This window comes from Coregonus clupeaformis, chromosome 14 (assembly GCF_020615455.1).
Source record: "Coregonus clupeaformis isolate EN_2021a chromosome 14, ASM2061545v1, whole genome shotgun sequence".
Taxonomy (NCBI): Eukaryota; Metazoa; Chordata; class Actinopteri; order Salmoniformes; family Salmonidae; genus Coregonus; species Coregonus clupeaformis.
Genome location: NC_059205.1, coordinates 6,090,092 through 6,105,104, shown reverse-complemented (window position 1 = coordinate 6,105,104; position 15,013 = coordinate 6,090,092). Strand labels below are relative to the sequence as shown.

The window sequence follows — 15,013 nt, the reverse complement described above, 5'->3', positions numbered from 1 at the left end:
AATATAAGGATATGCATATTTAACTAAATGTAGTTTACCTGTTTACCAAATTTTTGCACTGGAGGATTGTCCCTGTTGCGAATTAGTAATGTTTTTCTCCCAATGCTTGTGAACAAAAAGCTTGACAGTAGTAGCCAGTAATATTGAGTGAGTACAGTTCCAGCATTTTATTTTGCACAGCGATTCCCCTGATATCCCTCACATTGTACGCCAAAGCGCCATATTTAATGGCCACCATAGAGCCCCACAGCGGAGGTGTCATAATACCCATAAAACCTAGCGGTCAAGCAGGGAAATAGTGCCAATCGTTTTTCCACCATTCATTTTTCCAATAAGGGATTTTAGAAACACTTAAAATAAGGGCTGTGTTTCGTGTAGGCTTAGGTAAGAATCTCTGGATTAACTATCTAATGTTATCTAAATGTAGTAATTAATAAATGTGCAACATTTCTTTAAATGGACAATTCTGTGAACTGTCTTGTGCAAGTTTTAAATTGACACAATACCTGTTAGCAAAGGTGTAATCTATGACGTGCAGGAGTTTGCAGAGATTTGTAGTTTGCATGATGTCAACTTTGATGCTAATTAGCATTTTCGAATCTAAGAGTAAATAGAGCCGAAGATATTGATGAAAGTCACCTTGTCAGAGAAACATTTACATGGTTATCAAAACGTCATGCCAGGGTAAGCCTACACGAAACACAGCCATTATTTTAAGTCTTTTTGAAATCCACTATGGAAAAAATGAATGGTGGAAAAACTATTGGAACCATTTCCCTGTTTGACCGCTAGGTTTTATGGGTATTATGACACCTCCACTGTGGGGATCTATATGGCACATCGCTGCACTATGAAGCACCTCAAAAATCATCTCTAAATGTTGAGCAGCATTTCTCTTTGTATCCACCAGAGGGAGGAATGACCTCAAATTGATAGATGCTGTTGGTTTATGAGCTGTGAACTCATCAAATCAAATCTAATTTTATTGGTCACATACACGTGTTTAGCAGTTGTTATTGCGGGTGTAGCGAAATGCTTGTGCTTCTAGCTCCGACAGTGAAGTACTATCTAACAAGTAATATCTAACAATTTCACATATACCCAATACACACAAATCTAAGTAAGGAATGAATTAAGAATATATACAGTGAGGGGAATAAGTATTTGATCCCCTGCTGATTTTGTACGTTTGCCCACTGACAAAGAAATGATCAGTCTATAATTTTAATGGTAGGTTTATTTGAACAGTGAGAGACAGAATAACAACAAAAAATTCCAGAAAAACGCATGTCAAAAATGTTATAAATTGATTTGCATTTTAAATTAGGGAAATAATTATTTGACCCCTCTGCAAAACATGACTTAGTACTTGGTGGCAAAACCCTTGTTGGCAATCACAGAGGTCAGACGTTTCTTGTAGTTGGCCACCAGGTTTGCACACATCTCAGGAGGGATTTTGTCCCACTCCTCTTTGCAGATCTTCTCCAAGTCATTAAGGTTTCGAGGCTGACGTTTGGCAACTCAAACTTTCAGCTCCCTCCAGCTCCCTCCACAGATTTTCTATGAGATTAAGGTCTGGAGACTGGCTAGGCCACTCCAGGACCTTAATGTGCTTCTTCTTGAGCCACTCCTTTGTTGCCTTGGCCGTGTGTTTTGGGTCATTGTCATGCTGGAATACCCATCCACGACCCATTTTCAATGCCCTGGCTGAGGGAAGGAGGTTCTCACCAAAGATTTGATGGTACATGGCCCCGTCCATCGTCCCTTTGATGCGGTGAAGTTGTCCTGTCCCCTCAGCAGAAAAACACCCCCAAAGCATAATGTTTCCACCTCCATGTTTGACGGTGGGGATGGTGTTCTTGGGGTCATAGGCAGCATTCCTCCTCCTCCAAACACGGCGAGTTGAGTTGATGCCAAAGAGCTCCATTTTGGTCTCATCTGACCACAACACTTTCACCCAGTTCTCCTCGGAATCATTCAGATGTTCATTGGAAAACTTCAGACGGGCATGTATATGTGCTTTCTTGAGCAGGGGGACCTTGCGGGCGCTGCAGGATTTCAGTCCTTCACGGCGTAGTGTGTTACCAATTGTTTTCTTGGTGACTATGGTCCCAGCTGCCTTGAGATCATTGACAAGATCCTCCTGTGTAGTTCTGGGCTGATTCCTCACCGTTCTCATGATCATTGCAACGCCATGAGGTGAGATCTTGCATGGAGCCCCAGGCCAAGGGAGATTGACAGTTATTTTGTGTTTCTTCCATTTGCGAATAATCGCACCAACTGTTGTCACCTTCTCACCAAGCTGCTTGGCGATGGTCTTGTAGCCCATTCCAGCCTTGTGTAGGTCTACAATCTTGTCCCTGACATCCTTGGAGAGCTCTTTGGTCTTGGCCATGGTGGAGAGTTTGGAATCTGATTGATTGATTGCTTCTGTGGACAGGTGTCTTTTATACAGGTAACAAGCTGAGATTAGGAGCACTCCCTTTAAGAGTGTGCTCCTAATCTCAGCTCGTTACCTGTATAAAGACACCTGGGGAACCAGAAATCTTTCTGATTGAGAGGGGGTCAAATACTTACTTCCCTCATTAAAATGCTAATCAATTTAAAACATTTTTGACATGCGTTTTTCTGGATTTTGTTGTTGTTATTCTGTCTCTCACTGTTCAAATAAACCTACCATTAAAATTATAGACTGATCATGTCTTTGTCAGTGGGCAAACGTAGAAAATCAGCAGGGGATCAAATACTTTTTTCCTTCACTGTACATATATGGACGAGCGATCATACCACATTCTAATCATTAAAAGTGTTAAAACAACAATGACATGAGCATTATACTAGACTTTAAAGTACAGTAGGACCTCAGAGATACAAACACGTTGGTAATGGAGGTCGGCAGAATATTGAAATGGACTTCAGTGAATAATAAAACGTATATATATTTTATTTGGTTACGTCTACCTACACAGCTTTTGTACCATATTTTCCTCTCAGGAAAGACATTTAGAAAGCAGAAACACCAATAATGAAAATGTGTCCTAATGACAAATCCTTACCGAGCCGTAGCTCTCCCTCTTTAATAGAAAATAGTTGCAATATGGTGTATAAACTACTGAATTTTACCCACCACATTTTTCTTCACTGCTTGGCTCCCCTCTTTCTTCCTTAAGTGATACCAATCCTGAAAAAAAGTTGACTATCAATTTCAGTGACTTCCTCTTTGCAGTCCATTTAAACCAGTTATTCATTAAACAAAATTTAATTGTCAGTGGTATTCAATGCTCATCTCACTATAACTTTTGTGCTCTCTGTATACTTACCAATTTCTCTAATTTTCACCCAATTGTCCAATTGTGCTGATTCACCTTGTTCCAAAACATCCTTTCCAAGTTCTTCCTCAGAGGAAGATTTGAGGCTGCCATCAGTTTTACTCATGTGGATTTCCTCTTTCCCTTGTACCATGCCACTTGTAGTATCTTCAGATAGCTCACAGGTGAGATAGCCTCCTCCATTCTCCTTTACAATCTTGTCAACATCTGCCATAAGTTGAGCGCGGTCACTGAGGTGCTGCCTCCCTCTACAGGCGCTGACCATCTGATTCAGAGGGTGATCATCATGCATGTGTCCCCTCCTGTCTTCATGAGTTGTCAGTACCATTGAGTAGTTAAAGGACCGGTCACTGAGGTTGTCTAGGATTTGCCTAATGCTGTTTCCCTCTTCTTGCGTGAACTCCTCAGGCTGCAGGACCAGCAGGAACACATGAGGTCCTGGGTCAGACAGAGTGACACACCAACGCAGTTCCTCTGAGAGTTTGTCATGTGAGATGTGAGGGTCTAACAGGTCTGGAGTGTTGATCACAGCTATGTGTCTTCCCTCCACGTGACCCCTGGCTCTCTCACAGTGGTTTTGTACATAGTTGGGGTCAAATACCCCTCTGTCCAGGATTAAGTTTCCAACAGCACTCTTCTCAGAGCCATTCTTGCCGAGCAGCACAATCCTTAGCTCTGTAGCACTTTCAGACACTGTAAAATAAACACCACCACAACCTTATTTAAAATGTTCGCTGTAAAACATTGTTGAAATGTTGACACTAACATTTCTGTTTGCTTTTCTTTCAGTATTACACCATGCACATTATGCACCATATTACAACAGAACAAAATAAATGCACAACTCTTCAATCTAGACAGAGAAATCAAAAATCATTTGAAAAAAATCTGGTTGATATTTTATTGATCACTCACTCATAGGGGGCAATAACTCCATTCTTTTGCTTCTCTGGGCTCCTGGATTCGAGACTGAAAACACATCAAATTAACACAAGCATCAGTATTTTGTAAAGTCCTTCATGTTGATTGTTGCTTGAATTGAATTTGTGTAACGCAGGGCAGTATTAAATTAGGGATTTAAAGACTAACTGAAATCATTTTTTGAAAAGCAAAAAGGAACAATTTAAACCAGAAATAGGTGCTAAGTGGCATTCGTGAGTCCAGGCACTCGTGACGGTTTGAAAGTTAAAAACCCTTTAATGTATGGGCTAAAACGTTATTAAAATACACCAATGTATATTGTCTTCATCAGGTTAGACACCCTGATTCCTCTCTAAGAGCAGCTGTGGTTCTTGTGGAAAACCTGAAGCACTCCTGCTACTTCTTTTCTTCTGAAATAATGTTTTGTTGAGTAGCTATGTAGGTATCGCTAAGCTAATTTAATGTCATATCAACGTTATTGTGATAAAAAATTATAATAAGAATTGTTTTAAACAGCTTTTATGAATATGTCAAGGTTTCTAAGCTTTGAAGGCACAGGATTGACAGGTGTGAATTAATATAATTCAGGTAGACTGCCAACCCATTTCCTGTACAGCTGCTGCTAACGTTAGCTACTGTTCAAGATGACAAGAGCAGTTTTTCCACTGGTCAGCCCATACATTTAGCTGTTGTCAACAATAAAACATCATTCTTGGTGAAAAGTGCTTTTGTACTACGATTCTTAAGAGAAATTCTAATAGGAGGGAGGTGGATGCTAAAGTTAGCTATGTAGCTAGCTACCTTGCTAGATAGTGTAGAGATCCTCGCTATATGAGCCACATTACACTGTAAAAAATATTGTGCTAGTTCCACTTAAAAACATTGAGGCAACTATTTGCATTAGCTTTTTGAGGATTTCCAACATGATGTATTTTTATGTATTATATAGTCACCTTTTAGTGTTTCACAAACAATAATATATTAAGTCCAGCATATTATTTTATTATTCGCATGTGGATATTCACTTTATATTGAAGGAGTGCCTTTGAGTTGACGGCCTGCACATGCGCAGACAACTTTTAGCCCCAATGACTTGTTTCTGCGCATGAGCTTAGCTTGCCAACGTCGCCATGACATCGCTTGTGAGTGTGAGCAGGGATTTCTATTGGAGAAGGAGTTTTAGCATATCTTCATACTGTTCTGTCTATGGCGGTACTGTGAGCTACTGACACAAGGAGTTGCACAACTGAATGCGTTCAACCGAAATGTGTCTTCCACATTTTAACCCAACGGCTTTGAATCAGAGAGGTGAGGGGGCTGCCTTACCGACATTCGTCATTTTAATTCCTTCTTCCATTGATTAGATATCTCCTAACTTTCTCTCTCGCTCTCTCTACTGCAGCAGTCGCGTTCGGATCTGTATGAGCGCTTCCGGACAAGTCAGTTAAAATTATACCTACAGTACCCGAGACAACCATATCAGTTCTGACACAGACCCGTGACATTATTTAGATTATTAGCGTTCAGGTATTACATTTTCATTAATAAGCTGGAAAACAATAATATGATGCCTGCCTAGTGAAGGCCTTCTCCAGAACCCCTTGTTTCAGATATTTCCGGTAAATTATTTTCCAAAGATACAGCAGTGTTGTAGGCCATTTTAGACTAAGAGCAGTTGCCCAATATGAGCCCCAAAAAATAATATTTTGCCAGTTTGGAAAATTTAGTTAGAAATGTATGCCAACAATATCAATGATACCTTACACGATTTGATGAACATAAGGCCAACAGATATATTGTTGAGGTATTACTGCGCTTACCTTTGTCTCTGAATGATGCAGCGTCCGCCATTTCATCCTTCAAATGTCTGTACTGTGACAGATAAATGTGAAAGTGAAAGTTGCAGCAAAACATGTGCCCCCTACGTGTTAAAATGACAATTCATTATGTGGAGTTGTGGAGAGACTGCAATCTACATGTTGAATATGTTTCCAAACCACTAACTTGAGCATTTGTAATCAGAATAACAATAAGACTGAATGCTCTCTACCTGGCATACAGTGCATTCGGAAAGTATTCAGACCCCTTGACTATTTCCACATTTTGTTAAGTTACAGCCTTATTCTAAAATGGATTAAATCGTTTCCCCCCCCTCATCAATCTACACACAATACCCCATAATGACAAAGCAAAAACAGGTTTTAATAAATGTTTGCAAATTTATAAAATACAAAAAACGGAAATATAAAATTTACATAAGTATTCAGACCCTTTACTCAGTACTTTGTTGAAGCACCTTTGGAAGCGATTAAAGGCTCAAGTCTTCTTTTGAATGACGCTACAAGCTTGGCATACACGGTATTTGGGAATTTCTCCCATTAATCTCTGCAGATCCTCTCAAGCTTTGTCAGGTTGGACGGGGGAGCGTCGCTGCACAGCTATTGTCAGGTCTCTACAGAGATGTTAGATCGGGTTCAAATCCGGGCTCTGGCTGGGCCACTCAAGAACATTCAGAGACTTGTCCCGAAGCCACTCCTGCGGTGTCTTGGCTGTGTGCTTAGGGTCGTTGTCCTGTTGGAAGGTGAACCTTCGCCCCATTCTGAGGTCCTGAGCGCTCTGGAGCATGTTTTCATCAAGAATCTCTCTGTACTTTGCTCTGTTCATCTTTCCCTCGATCCTGACTAGTCTCCCAGTCCCTGCCGTTGAAAAACACCCCCCACAGCATGATGCTCCCACCACCATGCTTCACCGTAGGGATGTTGCCAGGTTTCCTCCAGACGTGACGCTTGGCATTCAGGCCAAAGAGTTGAATCTTGGTTTCATCAGACCAGATCATCTTGTTTCTCATGGTCTGAGAGTCCTTTAGGTGCCTTTGGCAAACTCCATGCGGGCTGTCATGTGCCTTTTACTGAGGAGTGGCTTCCGTCTGGCCACTCTACAATAAAGGCCTGATTGGTGGAGTGCTGGAGAGATGGTTGTCCTTCTGGAAGGTTCTCCCATATCCACAGAGGAACTCTGGAGCTCTGTCAGAGTGACCATTGGGTTCTTGGTCATCTCCTGACCAAGGCCCTTCTACCCTGATTGCTCAGTTTGGCCGGGCGGCCAGCTCTAGGAAGAGTCTTGCTGGTTCCAAACTTCTTCTATTTAAGAATGATGGGGGCCACTGTGTTCTTGGGGACCTTCAATGCTGCAAAACATTTTTGGTACCCTTCCCCAGATCTGTGCCTCGACACAATCCTGTCTCGGAGCTCTATGGACAATTCCTTCGACCTCATGGCTTGGTTTTTGCTCTGACATGCACTGTCAACTGTGGGACCTTATATAGACAGGTGTGTGCCTTTCCAAATCATGTCCAATCAATTGAATTTACCACAGATGGACTCCAATCAAGTTGTAGAAACATCTCAAGGATTATCAATGGAAACAGGATGCACCTGAGCTCAATTTCGAGTCTCATAGTAAATGGTCTGAAAACTTATGTAAATGTGATATTTCAGTTTAATATTTTTTTATACATTTGCACACATTTCTAAAAACCTGTTTTTGCTTTGTCATTATGGGGTATTGTGTGTAGATTGATGAGGGAAAAAAACGATTTAATCCATTTTAGAATAAGGCAGTAACGTCAAAAATGTGAAAAAAGTAAAGCGGTCTGAATACTTTCCGAATGCACTGTACTTTAAATTGCATACCCAAGTCATCTCAGTGGAATAAACCCAGCTCATTTAGCCATTAAATAGCTTGCAGTTGAACAAAAAATTCACAAACAAACATTCTGCCCCTTTCCAGTTGAAGCTATTAAGAGTCTTTCGGCAAACATTGTTCAACAAAAAAATGAATAATTGTAAAACGCAAATGGTTTTTATTGTACAATTCAAATAAATAGCATATTTGATTAATATTGGACATATACTGTACATATCTCCAATCCCACATCAAAGTAATTAGCTAAATTACTTGGTTTGATGTTACTCTGAAGTGATTTGAACAGGCTAGGTATATCTAGCTAGGCAAAACAAAACAGTAAAGACAGAATACCAAAATGTCTCCAGGTACAGTACCTCTATATAGTGTGGCGGACACGAGATTCGAACCCACACCACAATGCCACCTACTTCAGGAACACTGTCAATAACACTGATCCAGAAAACACAAGGCATTTCTAGGTCGGGACTGACAGTAGCCTACAGATTTCAGGAAGGCAGTTTTGATATTAACCAAACCATCTGCTACAATATTTCAATGGTAAAAGTAGAATGTTATGGATATACATTATACATTGAGAATGATATGGAGATAGTACACAGAGTTACATGTGAAACAGCCAGGGGATGTTGTTACACATATGGGCTCTGTTAATAAGAATAGCAGAGTGAGAGGAGAAAGTATAGAAGAAGTAATGGGATGGAAGAAGAGTTGTGAGTTAGGCTGTGAGTTGAAGAAGAGTTGTGGGTTGATACTAATGTAAATAAGGTATTTCTGTTTGTTATTTGTAATACATTTGCAAAAATTTCTAAAAACCTGTTTTCGCTTTGTCATTATGGGGTATAGTGTGTAGATTGATGACGAAAAAAAATAATTTAATCCATTTTAGAATAAGGCTGTAACGTAACAAATTGTGGAAAAGGTCAAGGGGTCTGAATACTTTCCTAATACACTGTATACTGAATGGTATGTCATACCAAAAGATTTTCAGACATAAACATACTGTGATACCATTATATGCAAGTACACACATCCTTACAGAACACACATCCTTACAGAACACACATCCTAACAATACACACATCCTTACAGAACACACATCCTTACAGAACACACATCCTTACAGAACACACATCCTTACAGAACACACATCCTTACAGAACACACATCCTTACAGTACATACACAAATGTCCATGTAGTGGTGTACTCAAACATACTTATGTACTGGTGTTGATGTCTTTATTTAATCTAATATGGCACTTTTTGAGTCCACATTCTCTTCTTAATATATGCTGTCCTTCTCTCTATTGTTCCAGCATCTGCAGTATCCAGGGATGTCCGCAGCAAGAGGAGTCTTCCTGTTCCCATGCCTGTCCTCCAGCGTCTCCCTGACTTCTGGGGATGGTACAGATTCTTCATGGATACTGGTAACCAGGAAGGAGTGAGTGGCGAACAATCCACAGACATTTCTGTTTGGAGTGAATGTACTTTTGGTTTGATACCTACCAGTTTATCTTAATCCATATACTTCAGTTTATTGACGTGTAGATAACTGGTACTTTGTACTGCGCCTGCCTCTCCACCCCCCATTAGCCCTTGACAGTCTAGATTGAGCCTGGCACAATGGAACCAATGGAGAGGCAGGCGCAGTACAAAGTACCAGTTATCTACACGTCAATAAACTGAAGTATATGGATTAAGATAAACTGAACCGTGCAGAGGACTCCCCCGCTGTGACAGAACCGGCGGCCAAGGAGCCCAAGGAGGAGCCGGTGCAGCAGAAGGCCGTGCCCGAGTACGCCGTCCCACAGTTCGAAGACTTCCTCAGGAGCTACATGGCCATGGGTCAGTACAGGAAGAAGTAAATTAAAAAACACACAACGTCACACAAATGTCAACTAGACGCTAGATCTAGATCACTAGGAAGAAAATGAGACAAATTAATATGTTACACACACACACACACACACACACACACACACACACACACACACTCACACACACTCACAGTCCTCCCAAGTTGCTAACAAATCTCCCATGGTCCATTACTGCTAAAGCAGGACAACTAGTGTCTTATCAACAGGAAGATCCAGGCCTGCAATAGTGAATCAGATTTGCTCAGTTACAGTGCCTGAAGGTGTATCATTTTACTGTCAATGATATACTGGCTGGGATATACTGGCTGAGATATACTGGCTGGGATATACTGGCTGTGATATACTGTCTGTGGGGAACCCAACATGAGTCCCTCTAGGTTTTATGGTCCCATAGAAGTCTGTGTGAAAGGTGCGCATTAAAAACTATGTTTATCTGTAGAAGAAATCCTCTGTAATGTGTTTGTAGAATAGGGGTAGCTAGCATACTTGAAGACTGTCTAATCTAAATTTGTGTCAATATGTTGGTATGTTTTCTGTGGTTGTACATTGTCATTTTCCAGTGTTTTGTGAACATAGTCTCTCTTGAGTGTATTTAATGTTGTTTTCATAGCTTTTCTAAAACCGGTCAACCTCAAACCCTTCCCCTGGTTAGTTCTTTTTTAAAGTTCCAAATAAAACATTTTGAAACAAGCTGCTATTTTTCTTATGGACACATGCATTAATACCCACAGTACACAATGACGTAACCGATATATCACAGTTTCTCTGATAACGTGTGAATACTCACATGAAAACACAGTAAAAAGCCATTGCTGTCTGAAATGTATGTCATATTAGCAAACGTTCAGCATTTTAGAGATAAGAATATTCAGCGCTGGTCATCCCTTGAATTCACCAGTGGTGTCAGCAGTGGGATCCAGCGGTGTGGGAAGTCCATTGTAGGCGTATCCAGGAAGTCAGAAGAAGTATCAATATCACGACAGGGCTTTTCTTACGACTGAAAGCTGACTGAAACATTATATAGACTCAGATGTAGAAGACATAACACGATTTTCCACTCAGCCATGGACTCATATTATTTACACATATTTCATGGCTTTCTTGTACAGTGCCCTCCATAATTATTGGGACAGTGAAGCATTTTTAAAATGTTGTATACTCCAAAAGTTTGGATTTGAAATCAGAAAATGGCTATGTGTTAAAATGCTGACTGTCAGCTTTAATTTGAGGGTATTTTCATCCATTAGAGGGTGACAGTTTAGAGATTACAGCACTTTTTGAACATCGTTTTTCCATTTCAGGGTACCAAAAGTATTGAGACAAATTCACTTATATGTGTATTAAAGTAGTAAAAAGTTAAGTATTTGGTCCCATACGTATTCCACTCAATGACTACATCAAGCTTGTGACTACATATGTGTTGGATGCATCTGCTGTTTGTTTTGGTTGTGTTTCAGATTATTTGGTGCCCAATACAAATGAATGGTAAATAATGTCGAGTCACCAACCCCCCCCAATGTCTTGTCTGTGCGTCTAACTTTCTCACTCAAATTTGTCCCAATACTTTTGGTCTCCTAAAATGGGGGGACTATGTACAACAACTGCTGTCATTTCTTAACGGTTCACCTGATATGGATGAAAATACCCTCAAATTAAAGCTGACAGTATGCACTTTAACCTCAGCCAAAATAATAACAAAATGCTTCACTGTCCCATTAATTACGAAAGGCACTGTGTCTTGGACTGGACATTGAATTGCCAGAGCTCCATCCAGCCCTCATTAAAGTGCTGAAACCAAATGAACGTACAGTTCAGTATATTACAAACCTTCTGACTGAGAAGCATAGAAGGAAAATACAACAACTGAATGAGTTTCACAGGTATCAGTTTGCTTTAGCTGCCGCCGTTGGTGATGGAGCCCTCTTGTTTTTCAACTGTCACCAGACAGAGCACACACACTGGGTTCAGGTAGTCATTACATTCTCCCCTGCTTGCTACCTGCTTTTAAAACTGTCAGCAGCAGTTGGCTACACCTTGAGGCCAAAGTGTGCTTCTGGAAACCTGTGGAAATATGCCCTGAATTGCAGGTGTCGTCTTGTAAATATTTGGTTTCTGGTGTTTCTGCTGGTTGAAGAGAGTTAAGACCCACTCGGCTAGGGAATGGACTACCGAGGCTACTTTAGATTTACTGCTCACTGAAATCAATTTTCTCAAAAAGGTTTTAAAACAGCTTTGGGTAAAACAACTCTGCAGTTTTATCTTAGTTTTCACATGTAGGGCCGTGTTCCCACACATTCATTAACCCTAGTCCTGGACTACAATACATTTTCAATGGAGAATCTCTATTGGGGACCTTTAAAATAACTCAGCTGTGTTTTAAACAAGGCTATGGGAACAGCTATGAAGTGAAAGGAAGAAATAAAGATAAAACCCATTTGTTGATTTGTCTTTTATTTTCTGGTTTGAACAACACAAAGACAGAAATAGCATCAGAATATTTAAAGCACAGTCACAGATAGAAAAATTAAACATATGAACTCAACAAAACTAAACATTATCTCAGCTTTTACACCACCATCATGATTCAATGACAAGTGGTGTATTTTATAAATGGTGTATTTGTATCACCACAGTCATGTACTGCACACCATTATTTTTTTAAAACTTTAGTAGGCCTTCAATATACTTTGCTAATGCTTCATGTAAAGATGACATTGTTTTCTGTAGATGTGCTGGTCTATCATTTTGTAATAAAAAAATGAAGCACTTTTCTGTCCCGGACTGCTTCTTTATCACGTGTATATTGTGGGTATTAGTATTTAGTGAAATTGACAGTGATTTTGAATGGAGACTGTTAACTAATTTCAGACTTTTCGGAAAATGACACCCTGGCACGTTGATAAAAAATGACATCAACAATCCAGCAACATCTTTACTTTCATGAGTCATGGCCTGTCTGATCTGTCCAAGGAAAGGAAAGGGCTTTGAACAAGGGTAATAAACAGTTCCAACAAATAGGTTCAGAAACCATAAATGGAGTTTTGGACAATTCCCCTTTATGTACTGATGTACATGTAGTTATTGGACAGAGAACATCTATTCAAAATAGTATCTGAAGTTCTGTAGATCAGGCAGCTATCACATCACAGGAGAGTGAAGTGAAGCATCATGGACAAGCACGCAGCCGCAGATGCTCTGTGTGGGAGTCTAGCCTCTTGCATCACGCTTACTCCGCAATATCTTTGGTTCAAACTGCTGCTCATATCGCTGCAGTTTAAACATATATTTACATTTCAGGTATTAAGTTACAATGATCATTAGTTATAAGAAACTGGGTGGTTTAAGCCCTGAATGCTGATTGGCTGGAAGCCGTGGTGTACCACGGGTATGACAAAGAAAATGTTTTTACTGCTCTAATTATGCTGGTAACCAGTTTATAATAGCAATAAGGCACCTCGGGGGTTTGTGATATATGGCCAATATACCACGACTAATGGCTGTATCCAGACACTCTGCATTGCATCGTGCATAAGAACAGCCCTTAGCCGTGGTATATTGACCATATACCACACCCGCTCGGGCATTATTGCCTAATTATACCAGTCCCATTCAAATAGGGCTCAAATTCTCACTGTACAACACATCTGTACAGGTGATTTTTTTTCTCTTTCTCATGCTTCTCTTCCAATTCCTTGATTTTATCAGACAGTGTTGTTTTATCGTGACCATATAGAGCATTTAAAAGATCATACTCCTCTTTGTGCTTTTGTATTAGTTTCTTCGTCTCTTCTTCATGTTGATCCAATAATTTTTGGATGTCATTTTCATATTTCTCTTTAAAGTTATTATTTTCCTCTGCATGTTTTCTGGCCTCTTGTTCATATTTATCCATCATTTCTTTTGTTTTCCTTTCATACTCTGACCTCATTTCCTTCATTTTCTTCTCTTCTTGTTCTCTCCTGACTTTTTCTTCCTTCTCTTTCCTCATGTTCTCTTCTTCACGTTCTTCTTGAAAATTTTCCTCCAGTTTTCTTAGTCTTAGTCTCTCCTCCTCTCTTCGATTTACATCCTCTTTAAATCTTCTTTCCTGTTCCTCACTACGTTCTTTCTCCCACTGATCTTGCTGCATTTTCATTTTGTCTGTCAACTCTCTCCTCTTTTCTTCAAAGTCTTTTTCTATTCGGTCTCTTTCTTTCCACTCTATTTCTGTCCTCTTCTCTTCTGATTCCTTCATCTTTATTCTCTCTTGTTTCCTCTCTCTTTCAAACTCCTCTCTCAATCTCCTCTGTTTTTTCTCTTGTTCTACAAGAGTTTCTACCTCCTTCTGTCTCCTCAGCCTTTCTTCTTCCTGTTGTCTGTCTCTTTCTTTCTTCAACTGTTCCTCCCATTCCTCTTTTTCTCTACGCATGACCTCTTGGAGTTCTGTTTGACCTTTCTCTGCTTCATCTATTTTGCTTTGCAACTCTTGTCTTTCTTTCTCTTCATGTTTCCTCCTCTCATCCTCTTCTTTCTCTCTCCTTTCCATTTCTTCATCCTGTTTCCTTTTCAGTTCTGCAAACTGCGTTTCTTGATTTTTAACCAATTCTTCTTTGTCTTTCTCTTCTTTTCTCTGTTGTTCCATTCTCATTTTATATTCTCTCTCCTTTTCTCTTTGTTGGTTTTCCAACTCTTTTTTCTGAGATTGTATCTCTTTTTTCATCTTCTCTTTTTCTGTGGCCCATGTTTCTTTTTTCAACTTTTCATCTTCTTTCTTTTTCTTGTCCTTCAACTTTCTTTCTTCCTTCTCTGCTTTCTCCTTTTCTTCATGCTCTTTTCTAAATCTTCTTTCCTGTTCCTCACCTTGGGAAAAATGAATGGTGGAAAAACAATTGGAACCATTTCCTTGTTTGACCGCTAGGTTTTATGGGTATTATGGCACCTCCACTGTGGGGATCTATTCGGCGTATCGCTGCACTATGCAGCACCTCAAAAATGATCTCTAAATGTTGAGTCGCATTTCTCTTTGTATCTACCAGAGGGAGCAATGACCTCAAATTGATAGATGCTTTTAGTTTATGAGCTGTGAACTCATACCACATTCTAATCGTTAAAAGTGTTAAAACAACAATGACATGAGCATTATACTAGACTTTAAAGTACAGTAGGACCTCAGAGATATGAACACGTTGGGGATGGAGGTC

At 39.9% G+C, this 15,013-nt stretch overlaps 2 protein-coding genes across 2 annotated transcripts in view; both read right to left on the bottom strand.

Annotated features, from left to right (window-relative positions):
• LOC121581626 (piezo-type mechanosensitive ion channel component 2-like) overlaps positions 1-262 on the bottom strand; it is a 107,776-nt gene extending 107,514 nt beyond the window's left edge. Inside the window, exon 1 of the mRNA XM_045224922.1 lies at positions 203-262. Coding sequence (XP_045080857.1) covers positions 203-262 — 60 coding nt within the window. The remainder of the gene's footprint in view (positions 1-202) is intronic.
• Positions 263-13,461: 13,199 nt separating this feature from the next.
• Positions 13,462-14,470, bottom strand: LOC123492393 (vicilin-like seed storage protein At2g18540). The gene is made up of 2 exons (XM_045224921.1): positions 14,297-14,470; positions 13,462-14,233 (listed from the first exon to the last, which is right to left on the bottom strand). The coding sequence occupies exons 1-2, from the start codon at positions 14,452-14,454 to the stop codon at positions 13,462-13,464; spliced, it is 930 nt and encodes a 309-aa protein (XP_045080856.1). The 5' UTR covers positions 14,455-14,470.
• Positions 14,471-15,013: the final 543 nt, after the last annotated feature.